The sequence below is a fragment of the Lepidochelys kempii genome, chromosome 2 (assembly GCF_965140265.1).
Source record: "Lepidochelys kempii isolate rLepKem1 chromosome 2, rLepKem1.hap2, whole genome shotgun sequence".
NCBI lineage: Eukaryota > Metazoa > Chordata > Testudines > Cheloniidae > Lepidochelys > Lepidochelys kempii.
The window spans coordinates 198,928,073-198,947,479 of NC_133257.1; the positions used below are offsets into that span (position 1 = coordinate 198,928,073).

The window sequence follows — 19,407 nt, forward strand, 5'->3', positions numbered from 1 at the left end:
ATAAAATGAACTGCTAAAGGAGCAAGAATCTCGATACACTTTAACCCAGTGGACTGTAGAGAAAACAAACATCTATCGCTTAGCAGAGCATGCTGTTTGTTGTGAACAATGTGATTTGGTTTGCTTCTTCTATCATGGAACTCAGAGCTGGAGAACCCCGTCCAAGTTGTCTAGTGTACTCCTCTGTTGGTGCTATTTGGGAACACTGAGCCTCCTTCTATAAAACCTCTAGGGGTGTAACTCCTTCGCTGTGAGAACCACAGTGACAACAGTGGTATTCCAATATGACAGTAGCCAATGCTGGTCAGATTTCCAACTTTCTGACTGGCAATTCTTAGATTTCAGTTCTTTTTAATTTGAAGTTGCAAGATAATTTGCAAAATTAAGCATAGCCCAAGTGTAGAGACCTTTATGCTAGTACCATTCATGCCCCCGCCCCCATTCTTCCTCAACAATGCATACGGGTGGGACTCACAGTGGGGTTAAATGACACAGTGCTAAAAATACCTGAACACTGTCTGCATGACAGCTTCCATCAGAGGTGCCAGGGAGCCACACCAGTAGAGCATTATGCACCCAATTTTTGCCAGAATTTTTGCCACAATGGCCTTACATAATCATTACTAAGCCCTTTCTTAAGCAAACTCCTTTGTCAAGTAAATATCAAGTTTAGATTCATTGCAGAACAAACGGGGAATATCAGTACACTGAAGAGCAACAGATACACTGATATTTTTGTTTTAAGCTGAACCACTGTCTAGAAACATCCTCCCCTAACGTCTTTAATATTGTTTAGATTCCGGAGTGCAGCCAAGTGTTTTAATTGTCACACTGCAGTGAAATGCCACTTGCAGCCACAAATAAAGTTCTTATGCAAAGGATTAAAGCATCCTTTGTTTTAAGGAATATTTTTATCTTCAAATATCCGGATTCCTCATGAAGGAAGAACGAATAGCAAAATAACATGTTACACAAAAGGAAAAGGAACACATTCAGAAAGCTAAATTTACAAAGCTCTCACTGCTGTTAAGCAGTCTCTTTTAAACAGATTTATAAAGGCAGTCTTGACTTTCTTTCAATAATATTGTCTTCACTTTTTTTAACCGGTTTGATAGACAGTTCGAATTCCTGGAAACAGAAGCCACAGCAGGTGCTCTCGCAAAAATCCAGCAGTGGCATGTCCAAATAATTGTCAGTTTGCACCTATTATTTTGCACACAAGAATGCCTTCTTAGTGTCACTGCATGGGTTTACAACACGCAAAATAAGAATGATAATTTTAGGGATTAGAGCTGAGAAATTCTTACTTCTTGTACCAAAGGAATGAAGACAGATTGAACTTTCCTTCTCACCTACAGACAACAACAGACAGAACTATGAAGTGACAGTAATCTCTCCATTTTTAAGGCTGTGACCAATTTTTCAACAAACCTTTTCTCTACTAACTTTGCCAACATTAAACCAATTTGTGTGGAATTTTTCTGTTAATTTGTGGATAAGCAGAGAAGAAATCCAAAAATGGCGACTTGTAAAATAAGAAGCAGTCACTTCCGCAAAGATTTCTGAATTCTTTTTATTTTTAGTAGCATTTTATCTCTACAAGTCTTGGCTTCAGATTTGGCTTAAATTATGACATTCTCAGTGAGGACAGATGCTTCTAACTGTTCGCCAAAGCTTGGCATTATTCGCTATAATTTTTCTGAGTTTAAAAGAATTCCACAGCCCACACTGGATGGATTTTATGAAGTTCATAGCCACAGTCAAACTGCCAGGGTATAAAGGATTTTAAGAGTTCACAGTGGTAGTTAGTTACCATATGAAGTCCACAAGGCTGATAATTTATAAACTCTAAAGGAACCCTGGGCAGAACTCATGTTATCAGGGCTGAACTAAGGCAAACTGGGACCCTAGGCATGTAAAAAAAAAAAAAAGAAAAACGTGGGTCCCTGACCTCCACAGCTCCATTCCTAGTGGCACCACCTACATGTGCTATTTGGGCAGGAGTCTCCACAGGGAATGGACCACAGCACCCCCACAGGGTTTACTGCTCTCGGGCTGGTGGTGAGGGTCCCACATGGGCCCAACTGCTTGGCTGGTGGCTATGGTAGGGCAACCTAAAGAGTGGCAGCAGGCCAGGGAGGAAGAAAATCAGAGTCTAGCTGTGGTCCCCTTCTTCCTGGTCAATCCAACATGGAGGCAGCAGTGGCAGCAAGGTGATGGACTAGGAAACCCCTTTTCCCTGGAGTACCCAAAGAATAACAGGAGGTCCCAGCCTGCCTCAAAACAAGAATCAGTGGAGGGCCAGGGAAGAGGAAGCCCCCAGCCCACAGGAAAAGGATTAGCAACCGCAGGATAGTGTGGATTGTGAGCCTACTGCTTCTAATCTCCTCCTGCCTAGTGACCCAAAGCTGAGAAGTGGCAGCATCCCCTACTCATCAGGACAGGGTGGGGGACGAATTTCCATTGTGGAAGGAGGTGGCCACACATGGCAATCCTGCACTCCTGAAAGTTCCACAGAACTGAAGGGCATGTTTCCAGGGTCAAGCATCCTTCTGGCCCTGCAGTTAAAAGGCTTCCCAGATCTGGTGTGTCCCAGTATCCATGGCTCTTGAGGCCTGCAGGGTATATATACCCTGCCTGTAGAACCAGAGAGCAGCCGGACAAACACTCCTGCAGAGTTCACCAATTTTCTAGGAGCAGAGGGGCATGCAGAGTTTAGTAAATGGCAGAAACTTCAAGGAAACTTCCATATGCCCAGGCAGCACATCCTTGTCTGTTCAGAGGTGGAGCTGCCTGGGAAGGACTCCCTGGCTCATAACTAGTGTGTGTATCCACACACGTAATTATTTGCACTTACATGAGGTTGTGTCAGCATGTGAGAATATATAGGGCAATACTGTTCTGTTTTCCCATAAAATAAGTTTTTCAGAGGCTGGTGGCAGGAGAAGTTGAACAAGTTCACCTCAGATTGGGGAATCCAGTGCCACAAATCAGGCTTTTCCTCCCTCCTTCCCCTGGGAGGGCACACCACCATTGATGCAGGAAAAAACACACCATATCCTGCTGAACTGAATGTAGAAGGAAGACTGGCATGTTTAGGACAGGCTGCTCCAGACACGGGACTATCCTGGAGTCAGTCAGTCTAGCTGTATAGAGAGGAGCAAAAAACAGCCCGTTCACTAGGCTGGGAAACGTCATGCAGAAAGTTGTGAGGATATGTTTTTCATCTGTTTAGTCTGTGGAAGCAGTGGAGAATCCAAGAAGTGATACAGGAAAGACAGAAAGATGTGGCAGCGAGTAAGAGACTGAATGAGATGCACACTGCCCGCACATAAATAACAACAGATTCGACACTCCTTAATAGGGAGGTGAGAATAGAGACCCATGGGAGAGGAAGCTCCACCAGGAGCACAAGTGAAGAGGAGAAAAAAGTCATGGTCCCAGCACAGACAGCTGGTGGAACCCCAACCGAGAGAGGGGGGTGGAGAAAGAGGAGAATCTGCCAAAAGCAACTGGGAAAGAGCACCTGGGAAGGTAAGAGAAGAGCCAGGAAACATACAAATCACAGAAGCCCCAGGAAGAGACCAAGTGGATGGTCCATAGTGTCAAAAGCAGTAGCGAAGTGGAGGAATACAATTATGGAGGAGTGGCTTCTAGACATGAGGAGGAGATTACATCAATCACAACACCTGAAATTCTTACTGGATCTGAGTTTGTGTTGAGCACCCTACAAAACCTTTATTGTTTTAGCTGACCAGATTAGCGTGTATATTTCAACACTATATGTCCCCCCATTAGAATGCAGGTCTATTCCAGCTGTGAAAACATGCCCATGTCCACATTAGACAAGTAACAGTAGACACCATTTGCTGAGTTCCCAAGGCAGAAACAAAAATGGTGTCATGAGAGGAATTGACACATCAGGCATGCCCTCCAGCTGCCTTCAGCATGTACCATTCCCTTAGGCCACCGGCAAGATTCATTTCCCCTGTTCACAAAACAAGGAAAGAAATAGCTGGGAGCGTGCGTGTGGTATGTGGGGGTGGGAGCAATACACGTGTGGTGCTTCAGTGTGTGTGCATTATGATCTCAGCAATATGCACGTACAGGCACTGTGTGGTGTGTACATGTAAGTGCAATGTTCATGTAGTACGTGTGGTATGTACGCATCATGCATATGTATGTGCAGCATTTGTGTATAGAGTGTGCATTCTGTGTACAACTGTAAAACCAAATAAAGGGTTTGAAATACATCCTTATAATTATGGGAAATAGACTATTGCAGGGAAAAAACATGCATTATTAATACATTGCTAAAATTGCTGACATTTAACTTAAATAAAAATATGGAATTGCATTCCTATTCAGATTAGATACAGGTAGCGCAGGTTTAGTTAATGTGCTGGGCATTTCACAGACAGAAGATGTGCCACATGATTCTGTGGTTGTTATGGTAATTGTCTTTTTCTTCTTTTTAAGCAGCACATAAAATAGTCACATAAAACCTGCATAAATGTCAAAAGAAAAAGTTATGTCTCTCCACTATATAGAAGCCTGAGCTTATTTTTGACAAATTTCAGGTTTTTTTCCCTTTATTGGTAATTTAAGTTTTTTGCTGTAACTCACGTGCAGTTTTGCTGCTTTCCCTTTTTGAGAGGAGCAGAGGAAAGGTGGGCAGATAATGAGGAGGGACGTGCTTTGATAAACTTTTGAAGAATGGCTTGAAGGTTGCCATATTTTCTGTGATATGGTGCATCACTTTCTCAAGAATCAGTCTTTGCTATGTACTTGCAGAGTTAAACATCAATCATTTTGCTATTACTAAGATAAAGACCACTTATATTTTTGTAAAATCTACCAAATCAATTTTCACTCAGTCACTTGTCCATAAGCTAGGAGTATTTGAAAATTTAAGATAAAGCACCAGCTACAAAGTCTACACCTCACAATTTTTAAAATTTTAATAACCTACAGAAACCTAAGGAATATGTGCAACTAGTATAGCCATTAGAGAGAGACACAAAATAGAGAGAGAGCATATCCTCAAAGCTAAGATAGCATTCAATGCTGAGGCAGAGTTAACATTTGGATTTTAACCAATCAGAATTACAGCTGATGAGCATTCCTATGGAATGAGAGGCCCCAAATAGAAGGGAGGCATCTTAAGAACTAAGGTTCAGGGGTGAAAAATTAAGATACGTATACTCTCCCCATACCGTTCTGCAGCAATATATTAATTATTTGTCACTTCAACTTCACAATTATAAATCAATTCTCTACCCATAACTCAGGCAGAATACGCTTGAGACATGTCATACTTTATAAATTACTGTATGCCTTCTGGTGTAAGAAGAACTTAGCTGGGTCTTATCATAACAGTGCTAACAACGACAGGCATGCAGTTGGGAATAAATGGTTCTGCCTTGTGGAGAGACCACACACAATAACGACGAGACAGTCCAGTATGAATGAAAGCCTATAAGCAAAGGGCCAATGAGAGGTGAATCTTGGAAACTGTAGGGAAACCTCAACTTTCCCTTTTTTATGAGCCAGAGAATAATCTCTCTCCCTCTCTCTCTCTGTTTCTCCCATATATCAATGTCACCTAGAAGAGATCCTTCAAAACGGCTTTTGACAAAACAAGAAGAAAAGGTCAGAGCAGTTAATATTCCCCTCAATATGATTTCATTTGAAGTTGTGCATTTGTTAGGGATTCCATGATTAATTACTTTAACTGAAAATTCTCTAGGATAAACTCCTGGCTGAGGCCAAACAAAATACATACAGTATAGCCATCCAACAGAAGGCTTTTCAGGCCCATGGAGGCATTGCATACACTTACATCATTATTTTTCCCCAAAACACATTTTGTTCTTGTCGCAATTTCAGTTTTATTATGAATTACTATAGTGAATAGTATAGAATAGTTCATTTGCATTTATAGACCACCTTTCATCTGAGGATCTCTGATCTCTCTGCAAAATAATAATTCATCCTCACTGTGCTCTGTTGAAGAACATTAGGTCAGTGTTGTTACCCCCGTTTGCCAGATGGGGAAACTGAGGCCAAGGGAAGGTAAGTGACTTGCCCGAACAGACAAAGTGAAAATCGTTGCAGAGTCAGGAATCAAACCCCAAAGTTCTATTGGTCCAGTTCCCTGCTCTTGAGTACACTCCCTCACATTTGATTTTAAAATTCAACTTGGCATTTTGCTAAAATTTAATGGTGTTAATTTGAAAGTACTTCTCTATAGTGAATTTTAGCACTACCAGAAGTTTTCTGTATTGACATATGGTGCATTTAAGGGTTGGCTCTGCACCTGCTTCCACCTTTAGGTTCAGCAGATTCCATCATGACAACTTGGGAAAATCTTGATCTAAAGATTTATCATAGAATCATGGACTTTAAGGTCAGAAGGGACCATTATGATCATCTAGTCTGACCTCCTGCACAACGCAGGCCACAGAATCTCACCCACCCAATCCTGTAACAAACCCCTAACCTATGTCTGAGCTCCTGAAGTCCTCTAATTGTGGTTTATTCATTGTACTCTTTTATCACATCCATGGCATCAGAGGTACAAGCCATCCCAAGGCTATTATATAGTGAACTGTCTTTCTAGGCATCCCCTACGTAGACCCGTAAGTTTAGTGTTCATAATGAAACCTCAGTTTCACATTAACAATGGGGGAGGGGGAGGAACAAATTGTTTTCACCACAATTTAAACACATTCGAGTAGATACATAGGGCCAAATTCTGCTCTTCGTGCAGCCAGGCTAAAATCAACAGAGCCTGAGGACAGATTCCATGCTTTGAAAGGGTAACCTTTATTTTCCCTTCTCTTCTCTCACGTTATCCATTGCCACGTTACTGGTGACGAAGGTTTCTAAAAGGGTAAGAGCATTCTAAGTAATATATCTGTATGTATGCACTAATGTCTGCTCTCTAACTATCCCATTGATTCATTTGCACCAGCAGAACTGTCACAAAACCTGGTTCTATCTCACTAATGACTTCTGTCTGCAACACAATGCAGTATAAAATACATCTGTAATGCAACAATAGATTGTAAGGTACAGATACATACCAAGATGTCCAGGCAGGCTGCTTTAAGCAGAGTGATCTGATCTGCAATGGTCAAACTTGTAAAGCCAGGCAATCGTTTTGCAAATTCCACTATTTTAATAATGCACTTTGTAGCAAGTTCACTGAATTTGTCCCAAAGCCCAAGGTCCAGTCGAACCCGATGGTCTGCGCTAGAGTTCTGGAAAGAAGAGAAGGCATCATAAATCAGCAATCTCCTGTTCAGTGAAGAGACTGATTTGCTAGTAAAATAATAACTCAGTATTTCTGCTAGAAGCGCTTTCTATTAGCATTCCAGGCATTTTCTGAAAAGTTTGCTGTTGTGATGCTGCTGTTTTTAAACTTGGATTAGTCTCCTAAAAATTCTTTGAATGTTTCTGTTACTTATGATTACAGAGGCCATCTGTACACAGAATACAAATGACCACTATCATCATTCTTCCCTGTCATTATATAATGAGTGCATTGAGACAGACAATTTACATTTGAACCCCTGAAAATAAAATGAACAGCGGATCTTGAATATTGGCTCCTCATCTGGAAAAAGCAGCAAAATATTTTGAAACATAGTTTCACATTCTTAAGGTCTTAGAAAATTGGTTCTACTTAATTTATCTCTCTGTGGCTCTATGAAGGTTTTACAGCTCTCTCAAAATACTGTCCCTCATGAATTGAAGAGTCATTCTTTACATAATGCTACAACTCTCCCTCTGACTATGAAAGCACTATGCACAATGTTGAAGGCAGTACATTCATTTGAGAGTACAGAGTTCAGCATTTTACATCATGTTTGCCTATCAAACTTCAGGTATTATGAAGACATTCTAAAAAGACATATTCCCTCACTAGTTGTGCCTATATATGAACACACAGATGTACTTTGGATTAAGATGCCTCCTTGCAAGATCCATGTTGAAGTGATGGAGTTTATGTTTTCACAATTTTAAAAGGAGGTTAAAATCCAAATCTGTGTTGTAGTGGAGAATCAAGTCTGTAACATTTACATGAATCCATACCTCTAATAGTCATTTCTATGTTTAAATGTGCTCTCTTTTTAAAAAGACAGAAACAATACCCCATCATTTCTATTTACAATCTATCCTGCAGAGCTATTAAAATCAACTTGATTTTTTAATGACACAAGAGAAGACAAGAGGAAACGTCTCTATAACTCTAAACATAAAGAATTCCCTTCAAAATGGACCAAAACTAATGGGTTAACAGTCACTGTAATGCCCTTTGAAATATTTCTTGCAGCTACTGAGTATGCAGCCTTCAGATTTATTTTATTTCATCCTCAAGGACCTTGGTGAAATACAGTACATTGGGGGAAAAATAAGATCAAGATGTGCAGTCATTCAGGCTGTAATTAAATTTAATAAGCAGTTTATCCAGTTCATAGAAAGATGGCATAGGACAGAGCTACACAAAGCAGAGCCTAAAGCAGGAAATCATTTTACAATAGGGTATCCAGCTGGAAAAAAAGATGTTGCATGAAACCAGCAAGTGTGAACAAAGTCTTCATCAGTATCAGATAAGGTTATTTTATCATGCTACACTTCCGGCAAAGGGAATTTTGACATGTCGTCTATTAAAAATAATGCATTGCAGTCTTCACAAGATGTAAATCTAACTCCCCATTATGCAAACTGAAGAGAAGAGGCAGTTAATAAAACACAATAATTTGGTGTTTAATTATACTAGTTGCCAGATTCATAGGCATTGGATCTAAAATTGCGAATGCATTATTTTCCAAATGCTGCAAACAGAAAGCCTTTTAACATTTTATTTGGTAATGAACACAGTGATAAGTCTCATTGAAAACAGCTACGTTTTTAGCAGCAGTCCTGCATAAAATTGATTCTGCATCATCAATGTAGAGGCTGAACAATAAAACACAGGGTTAATAAAATGCCTCTTGGAAACAGAAACTGATTAGTAATGCTTGGGGATCTTCTCTATCCACGCTATGAAAAAACTTCAAACATGAGCAGTTTTGCAGAAGCATGTTTTTGGGGGGCCTTTTCCAAGAGCAGTACATGCATAAGTTTAAGGACTGTGCTTCCTGTAATCCCATTCTTGTGAACATATGGCGGAACAATACTTAATGCTCACTAGTGACATCTTTATCAGTGACAAAGTCCAACCATGCTATGAAATTCAATTAAATAGTCATTTTTGCCCCATAAGTTGATCCTGTTTTTTCAGTTCATTTTTATTCTCCATTGCAATCCGCTCTATCTCCACATAACAATACAGAACAATGTATTCAGGAAAATACGCACCCCGTACTGGAATCCCTACTGTCTTTAAAATCCACTTTACAAATGGAACAAGGCTCATAGGTACCACTATGGCTTAATCAAGGACCCTGGCTATCCTCCCTTAGCAAAAGCAGCAATGCACTAATTCTAATGCAACTGTGGTGATCAAGGAATTCAGCACATACCTTTGCTGAATGCCAGTGTCATGATATATTAATATATTATCTCTGTAACAGTACAGAACAGTTGTCATGTAACTTTAAAGTAGAACAGCTACAAAGAACAAAATACCCGAAGGATACCTATTTGTATGCTCTCAGCTAGCAAAGCGCTGTTTGGGACAACCCGAAGCAGGGTCCACAGAGTATTTTCTGTTTAATTTCTCCCTCTATCTTGAGGCTGGATGCAACACAGCTGTAGACTTACAAATAATATCAGCCTCAAGGGATAAGAAGCATAGTTACACTCAATTATATTATAAAGTATGACATCGCTAGAGAAATTACTAATGCACTTGCTCTTAGCTGGATGACAGTAATAAAACAGATCTATTTATGATGGACTTTTGAAATCCATTATCTTTAAACTGCTTGCTGATTCTCATCATAAAAAGAGCTACACTTGCCCAGCAAATGTACCTGCTAATTCAAATGACCTGGGGAATTTAATATGAGAGAATTATTCTTCAATTATTGTAAGTAGACTCTTTTTTCTTCTTGTTATAACTGTTAGCAATGGGGACACCTTATAGAAAGGATGAATATAAAATTGTCTAAAACTTATTTTTCACAAAACACAAACAATTTTTAAAAGGGGAAAATATATTTCCTCCAGGACAGAACACCTAGTATAAAAAGTCTTGGGTTCCTAAATAAACTGCTCCTTGCAGAGCTCAAGAATAAGTAAGAATATTCTGATACTTGCACTCCAAATGCTTAGATAGATTTCCTAGGGTTGCATCCCTCTGCAGTGCTTTTTTGGTCTTAGCCATTTTGCCCCTTTGTTTTCTGCTGTTACAGATTCTAGAGCCTTTTGCTCTTGTTAGAAACAAAAATACCAAAATCGGTGTCAAACGCAATGCTACTAAAAACGTAAAAGAATCCTACTGATGGAGCAGAGTTTCCTCTTTCAAGAGATCCAGGCCAGTAAGCTCACGATGTCTGAGCAGTTCTACACTTTATTTCAATATGTTAATTAAACATCTCTAGGGTTGCTGTTGTTTTTTAAACTGTGACGCAGTTTACAGAACCAATCCACCCACTGCACTTGGTAGCAAAACGGTCTTTCACAAGATGTCTAGATTCACTGTTCTACTAAATGATAAATAAGGCCCCCAATTAAAGCATGACTAGGTAATCATCTGGCTGCAATATATTGTTACAATCAATTAAGTGGAGTAAAAAACTTTATGCACTTCTAGCTTTCTTTGGCCTCATAATTTTTCAAATGATGGTTTATTTCTAATTTCTTAGCACTTCTCTGATTTCCATATTTCAATTTCATGTGGCTCATAAAGGACAGCTTATTGTACTACCAAACCCTGCAAATTGAGCAGCGTACAAATTTTAACCAATTTACAACTCTTCCATTTCTCCCTTCCATCCCAGTAAGGTAAGAACTTTTTTAATCTTTGGCATTAGAAAACTACTAAGCTAAAGAAGTGAGATTGCATTTTGTTCAGAACAGTGATGTTTGTGATCATTCTTATCTACCAAGTTCTATAATCAGGGGCAACCAGCTGTGAAAGCCCAAACCCAGTGCTTATGGGTCTAACCGTTAAGATATAGGCAGGGGCATGACATAGTAATGATGAGTTAATAAAACAGATTCCCATCTAAAACGCTAAGCTGATAACCAGAGCGTAGTCAGACCAGTGATTTAAACAGTCTGCAATTCAGATATAGGGGTGAAGCTGTCTGTGAACCTGAAGACAGTAGTGGTATTAAAGTGGTATTCAATCAGTTTTTATGTATCTATGGCTCAGAGCCTGTGAACATTTTCCTGCAGTTGCCATAAGATCCTGGTTAAGCCAAAACAGCACTCTTGTGGTGGGGGAGTGTAAATAAACAAGACTCTTAATTAATCCAAGCATCATAAACTAGCAGAGCTGCTAGCCACATTCTCTTCATTCAGCCCGGTGTTAGACTTGCTGGGGCCCAGGGCCGAAAGCCGAAGCCCAAGTCCCGTCTCACGGGGCGGAAGCTGACGCCAGGTGGCAGTGCTCTGGTTCGGGCTTGTGCTTTCTGCCCTGGTCCCCAGCGAGTCTAATAGTGACCCTGCTGAAGCCTGAGCTCCACCGCATGGGGCTGAAGCCGAAGCCCGAGCAACGTAGCTTTTTTTGCGGGGCCCCCTGTGGCGGGGGGGTTGTGCTGTAATTTTTGTTGTCAGAAAGGGTCACAGTGCCAGGACATTTGAGAACCGCTGAGCTAAACAGTCACTGAATGCCATAAGCATTACAAAACCAGGCAAACAGGGGTTGGTCCTCTGACTCCATATCAGCAACCACTTGACTCAGCCTCCCATGAGGAACGATCAAATCAAGTCTCTAAGTCAAACTAGGTCCAGCTTCACTGGGTTACTCAGCTCAGGGAGGGACTCCCAGCTAGGGCTCTGAGATCCCTGCTGGCATTCAACCCCGCTGTCTGACTCAGTGGCGGCTCATGCTCGGAGACACCACTGGAGTTGGATGCGGTAGGAGCAGCATTACAGGCAGCACTGAATGAGCAATATTCTCAGATACGGCACCTCTATTTGTTCCAAGAACAAAAAAAATAATATAATTCTACCTTAGCATCCAACTTACAATGCAAAAATACAGGGGCCCCTGTTTATGTTTTGACAACACATTAGCCACACAAAATACCAGTACAATAGAGCTACTGTATCAGCCTAACATAAATCTAACACAACAACATATTCATATCAGATGGATACAGTCTGTTTGCCACACAGTCTGTGAGCATAAAACTCTGGAACGCATTCCTGTCTGAAGACATGCATTCCAGCTGTGGACATATGATCAGCTCTGACATGGACAAAACGTGGTTTCCCCTAAGCCCAGAAATGTTTTCCACACATATCTTTCAGAAATGGCCTTATGTTTACTGAACTGCGAGTCTATTTATGTGCCATTTCATTTAAGATGACTTAAGTCACAACCTTTCTTTTCGGTAGGAACCTAACACAGAAGATTCACTGAAAAGCCTCCCCACAAATCCCACAGTCTTGATGCCTGAAGTTAAGAACTTCCAATTATGTCACCAGCTGGCTGTTATCAACTTTACAGCCCAGCACAGTGCACCGGTCTCAGGAGAGTTGAACGTGCTTGGCCACTTCAGTAATTCCTGTTATTTAACGGCATGCCTGCATTGATTGTTTTGACTAAGTCTAACATGAGCAGGAGTATGGAGATACTGCCAGAGAAGCACGTAGCTGTATAAGCTTTTTCCAGGACAAACAATTTTATGTTGTTCTCAAAATCAAATGTGTAAAAGGTTTGTGAAAATATTACATTTTTCTTATTTTTCAACCCTGTGCACAATATTTACACTTGCTTTCTTGCAATTTCATTTTGAGATCTTATAAACAGGGATCTAAGAGCTTTAACCTGACTTCCCCCACACTTGGTAAAGAAAGAAAAAGACAAAAAAAAAAGAGTATACTGTACATAGTAAGTCCGTCAATGCCAATTTTCCTTGATTAAGGTTTGAATAATTGAAAAATTTCACATCTGACAAAGCATTACAGGACAGAGCTTCTCATGCACAGACCCAGGGTGGATCCCTTGATTTTGGCTGCACAGCACAAGTATCACATCATCTATCCAACCCCTTTGTCCATTTAAGCTGTCTCTGAACTCATGGCCAAACAAGCGAGAACACACGCTCAGTCTTATACAGTGCCTGCTGCAGGGTATTTTGCACCTTTCTCAAATATCTGGTACTTGCCGCTGTTCGTGACAAACCACTGGATTAGATAGAACACAGGTCAGTTCCAGTACAGAAATTACTATGTTCCTATGACTTTCACGGTGACTTTATCCATATCGAGCATATCTTTAACTACTGCATTTGAAAAGCTTGACATGTGTTTCTTCACTGCCATCTGTATGTGCTGCAGTCTCTTATCCATTTACCAACACACATTACATATAGATGTACACAGGAAAATTCTGAGGGATGAAGTCTACCTCTTAACCTTTCTACACAGAATTGTATATACAGTATAAACTATTTGGAGGTGTGGAGGTGGTAGCCTAAATTACAAACTGGCATTTTGGAATTTGGTTTATTTATGAATTAAAATGGAGAACGTAACATCTGCATTCTTCTTGGTCCCAATAGCTAATCTTCACTAGTTTTGAGATTGGGATTAGGCAAGATTTGTAGCTATAATCCATTAATGTTTAAGAGCACCTCATCCAGGAGACTTTAGTCTTCTGGAGCCCAAACACGGTTTGTAGCCTTGTGAAGGAATTTAACAATTAAGACACCTCTTACAAAAACAAATGCATGTGCTTAACTTTACGAATGCAAGTAGTCCCATGGACTATACATCCATTTATTTGCTAGGTCAATACTTCAATCTTTCCATCTTTTAAATTAAGATTGGATGTGTTTTCTAAAAAAAGAGATCCCTTACCTTGTACTGTAACTGGAGTTCTTTGAGATGCATATCCCACTTCAGGATGGGCGTTTGCCTGTGCACTCTTGATCGGAGATTTTATTTGCAGTGTCCATGCGCCCTAGATAACCTCATGCTCTGTTGTGAGGGTATATTATGAGGGCAGACTCACTGGTGCTTCAATTCCTTCTCAAAAGTCCAGCAAGAAGACTCTGAGGCACAGGGGAAGGAAGGCGGGTAGTAGAGTACCCCTAGGAACACACATCTCAAAGAACTCCAGTTACTGTACAAAGTAAGTAACCTCTCCTTCTTCTTCAAGTTGTGTCCATATGGGTGCTCTATTTCAGGGGATTCCCGAGCAGTACCTCAACTACAGATTCAGTACAGACCGTAGAACAGCATCACCGAATGCCATGTCAGCTCTGGAAGCAGGCACGAGATTCAAGAAATTAATCTACTTTACTGTAATTTTTAGAAAATGTCTAACATATCCATTCCAACACTACTGTCTCCTGTGTACCTTTCCAAGGGTGTTCTTTACAAACAGCACTTACCGTAGTGTATTTCCCCAGCTGGCAGAGAGAGGGGAAGGTTTCCTGGTGAGCTTTCCGAATTTTCTCAGTCAGATCATCCAACTCTGCTGTCATTTCATAGTTTTCAGTAAACTCTTGCTTTGAAGGCTCTTTCTTCTTTTTGTTCCTGTCATTTCTGACAGCTAGAGACAAGAAAGGAGGCAGGTCAGGTGTGGTTAATGAGACTACTTCATATTGCTTTCACAGCTCTTCTTAAAATTAGTGCCACAGATTTCTTTTTTTACTTTAAACTTTGAAGAAGCTAATTTGGATAGAAAATGTTGCATAAGTGTAGAAGAAAAGTATTTTTGTTTGTTAAAATACTATCAGGAAATATTACATTGAGATGGGCCAATGCACCAACTTCTCATGTACACATACAGAAAGTAAAAGCCAACTTTCCATAGCAAGCTTGAGACCTTCTGGAGGTATCTCATTGATAAATAACGTACTTTAAATTTCTATGGTGTCTGCCCCCTGAGGAGCCCAACCACAACTGTACCCACATTAATGAAATGTCTCACAATAGCTTTGTGAGGCAAGAGTTAATAACACTGTATTATTATTATTATTTTTACAGATGAGGAAATTAATGCACTGAGAGTTGATGTGATTTGCTTAAGCTAACGAAGTCAGTGGCAAAGCTGGGAACAGAACCCACGTCTCCTGGATCCATGTCCTGTATTTTAACCCTAAAACCATTTCTTCCTCATAGGAAACTCTCTCTCAAAATAGGACTTGTGACGTTCCACTCCATATGTTTTATGGAAATATGCTAATGAGTGTGAATATGATGTAACTGGAATATGCTTCATGTAAAAGGTCGCCTGTAAGGTATCATTACAAAGCTTATGATCTACTGTGTGTGTTCATCCCATTTGTTTGCATGTATTATTTCTATGTCTGGAGTTAGGGGAATAAGATATAAACTTGTGTTACTGATGTAAACATGTTAAGTGGAAGCCATTAAGGGTGCTTCAGAATCAATGACCTGTGAATGGGTTTGTTTACCGACAAGCCTTCCTATGTACCTGTCTTCCAGCTACTAGGTAATTAAGAAAAAGGTCTTACAGTTACATGTGATCATGTCATCTGAACTGGAATCCATCTTAAACATGGTGCTTTTCCATTTAGAAGGAGGAGTGGGGATCCAGAGAGACAAAAGACTCCTGCCTTGTGCCAAAGCTATAAAAGGGGGTGGAATAGAACAAAGGGTGCTGCCAGTCATGGTAAATCCCCAAGTTACCACCTGAGCTGGAACTCACAAGGATTGTACCGGGGAAAGGATTGGGTCCAGACTAAGAAGGAGTCTAGTCTGTGAAAGAAGCTTACTGGAACTTCTCTGAGGGTGAGATTTACCTGTATTCAGGTTCTTAAATGTATTAGGCTTAGACTTGCGTGTTTTGTTTTATTTTGCTTGGTAACTTACTTTGTTCTGTCTGTTATTACTTGAAACCACTTAAATCCTACTTTTATACTTAATAAAATCACTTTTGTTTATTAATTAACCCAGAGTAAGTGATTAATACCTGGGGGAACAAACAGCTGTGCATCTCTCTCTATCAGTGTTACAGAGGACAGACAATTTATGAGTTTACCCTGTATAAGCTTTATACAGAGTAAAACGGATTTATTTGGGGTTTGAATCCCATTGGGAACTGGGTTCCTTGGTGCTGGAGAAAGGAGTACTTGCTGAGCTGTTTTCAGTTAAGTTTGCAGCTTTGGGGGTGTAGTTCAGACCCTGGGTCTCTGCTGCAGTAGGCTAGCGTATCTGGCTCAACAAGACAGGGCTCTGGAGTCCCAAGCGGACAAAGAAAACGGGCTCAGAGATAGTTTCAACACATCAAATGACAGTCCCAATGGGTTCTCTGTGACCAAACCCATCACAGTACTATTCAAAAGATATATCTTTTATGAATCCATTGTTTTACAAACAGTATAAACTTAACTTAACATGTAAAAGCATGTAGACAATGGGCAAATTCTGGTATGGCAGGCATTTTGAAATCAATAGTAAAAATTCCAATTAAAAAAAATCCTTATAGGTTCCAAGGCCAGAAGGGACTATTGTGATTATCTATTCTGACCTCCTGTGTAATACAGGCCATAGAACTTCTCCAAAATAATTCCTAGAGCAGATCTTTTAGAAACATCCAATCTTGATTTAAAAATTGTCAGTGAGGGAGAATCCACCATGTGTCATGAGACTTGATAAATTGTTCCAATCGTTAATCACTCTCACTGTTAAAAATTTACACATTATTACCAGGTGAAATTTGTCTGGCTTCTACTTCCAGCCATTGGATCATATACCTTTCTCTGCTAGACTGACAAGCCCATTATTAAATATTTGTTCCCAATGTAGGTCTTTATAAACTACAATCAAGTAACCCCATAACCTTCTCCTTGTTAAGGTAAATGGATGAAGCTCCATGTTTTCTAAATCTTTAATCATTCTCGTGTCTCTTCTCTGAACCCTCTCCACTTTATCAACATCCCTCTTGAATTATGAGCACCAGAACTGGACACAGTATTCCAGCAGTGGTCTCACCAGGGTCAAAAGAGAGACAAAATAATCGCTTTACTCTTACTTGAGATTTCCTGCTTATGCATCACAGAATTTGGCCAGAGGATCCCAATGGGAGCTGACATTCAAATGATTATCCACCCCAAATCATTTGCAGAGTCACTGCTTCTCAGGATAGAGTCCCCCATCCTGTAAGTATGCCTACATTCTTTGTTCCTCTTATGTATTTGCTTATATTTTGCCATATTAAAATACATATTATTAGATTGCACCCAGTTTACCAAGCGATCCAAATCATTCTGAATCAGTGACCTGTCTTCTTTATTATTTACCACTCCCTCAATGTTTTTGTCATCTGCAAACTTTATCAGTGAGGATTTTATGGTGTTTCCAAGTCATTGGTTAAAAAGTTAATTAGCGTAGGGCCAAAAACCAATCCCTGCATGACCCCACTGAAAACACATCCACTCAATGACAATTCCACATTTAAAGTTACATTTTGAGACCTATCAGTTAGCCAGTTTTTAATCCATTTAATGTGCGCCATGCTAACTTTATATCATTCTAGTTATTTAATCAAAATGTCATGCGGTACCAAGTCAAACACCTTTCAGAAGTCTATAACGTCAACACTGTCACACCTTTATCAACCAAACTTGCAATCTCCTCAAAAACAGATATCAAGTTAATTTGACAGGTTCTATTTTCCATTAACCCATGCTTATTTGGATTAATTACATTACCCTCCTTTAATTCTTGGTTAATCAAGTCCCATGTCAGCTGCTCCATTATTTTGCTCAGGATCAATGTCAGGCTGACAGGCCTATAATTACCCTGGTCATCACATTTACACTTTTTAAAAATTTGCACAACATTAACTTTCTACCAGTCTTCTAGAACTTCCTCAGTGCTCCACAACTTATTGAAAATTAACATTAATGGTCCACCGAGCTCCTCAGCCAGATGGAGGATTCTAATGGGAAATAAAAATAAAGCTCTCCCAAACAGGCACACATACATACTAACAGCAATACCAATACATGGCCTAATCAGCTAGCTTCCCCTATTTTGCATAATATATTCTTGTTGGGAGTAACAATTAAATGATATGTGTGTGCGCATGAATGCACAAAGGCCCTGTATCAGACTAGGGAGCGTACATACAAAACATGTGAGCCATAATGTACCTCAGTGGCTCTTATCTGGAGGTTCTGAAGTGTGGCATTTCCCAAAACATATAGAAGAGGTCAAGAGAGGATATGCAACTTCTGCCCCATGCTCTCACTGGTTGCTGTAGGTTTTGTGTTTGTTTAGTTCAAAAATTGATATATTTCTGTATTGTTCCAAATTCTTGCATGTTAAAATGATCACAATTCTAAAAGCAATACTTGTTTATTCATGTATAGAAATGACAGAGTAGGTGGTGTAGGAGAGTGACACTATATATGAAAGAAAGCATAGAGTCAAATATAATAAAGATCTTAAATGAATCAAACTGTACCACAGAATCTCTACAGATAGTAATTCCATGCTTGAAGAAGAAGAATATTACCGACCATCTGACCAGGATGGTGACTGTGAAATGCTTCAGGAGATTAGAGAGGCTATAAAAATACAAAACTCAATAATAAGAGGGTTTTCAACTATTCCCATATTGACTGGGTACATGTCACTTCAAAATGGGATGAAGAAATGAAGTTTCTTGACACCAAAAATGACTGTTTCTTGGAGCAACTAATTGTGGAACCCACAAGAGGAGAGGTGATTCTTGATTTAGGCCAAGGTGGAGCACAGGATCTGGTACAAGAGTCAAAAAAGCTGAACCAATTGGTAATAGTGACCATAATATAATTTAACATCCTCGTGGGGGGGGGGGGGGAAACACCAAAGAATCTCACCACAATAGCATTTAACTTCAGTAAGGAGAACTATACAAAAATGAAGAAGCTAGTTAAACAGAAATGAAAAGGTAAAGTGAAATGCCTGCAAGCTGTCTGGAAACATTTTAAAAACACAATAGAGGCTCAGATTAATTGTATACCCCAAACTCAAAAACATCAGAAGAGGACCAAAAAAGTGCCACCACAGTTAAAAGCTCTTGTCCTGACCTGTCCAAATAAAAGACCAAGGATCTCCTTACATCAAGTGTATGGAGGATGGCTTCCCTATTATCCTGGTGAGGCTTAGGATAAAAGGTTGGAAGGTGAAAGAGTTGGTTCACATGAAATACGGAACTCACACTGGGGGGTGAACTTTGGGTGTGGTCTAAGAGTGACTACTGTGAATGGAGGCTGTGCCACCAGGGCCGCTATCTCCCCTATCCTTCTTGCTGAGGTA

General features: G+C 40.0%; 1 protein-coding gene across 3 annotated transcripts in view; it reads right to left on the reverse strand.

The window, feature by feature from the left end:
* RARB (retinoic acid receptor beta) overlaps positions 1-19,407 on the reverse strand; it is a 305,303-nt gene that overhangs the window by 12,289 nt on the left and 273,607 nt on the right. For all 3 annotated transcript variants that reach the window (XM_073333465.1, XM_073333466.1, XM_073333467.1), the window contains exons 4-5: positions 14,526-14,686; positions 7,089-7,265 (exon numbers count right to left, since the gene is read on the reverse strand). In XM_073333465.1, coding sequence (XP_073189566.1) covers positions 7,089-7,265; positions 14,526-14,686 — 338 coding nt within the window. The remainder of the gene's footprint in view (positions 1-7,088; positions 7,266-14,525; positions 14,687-19,407) is intronic.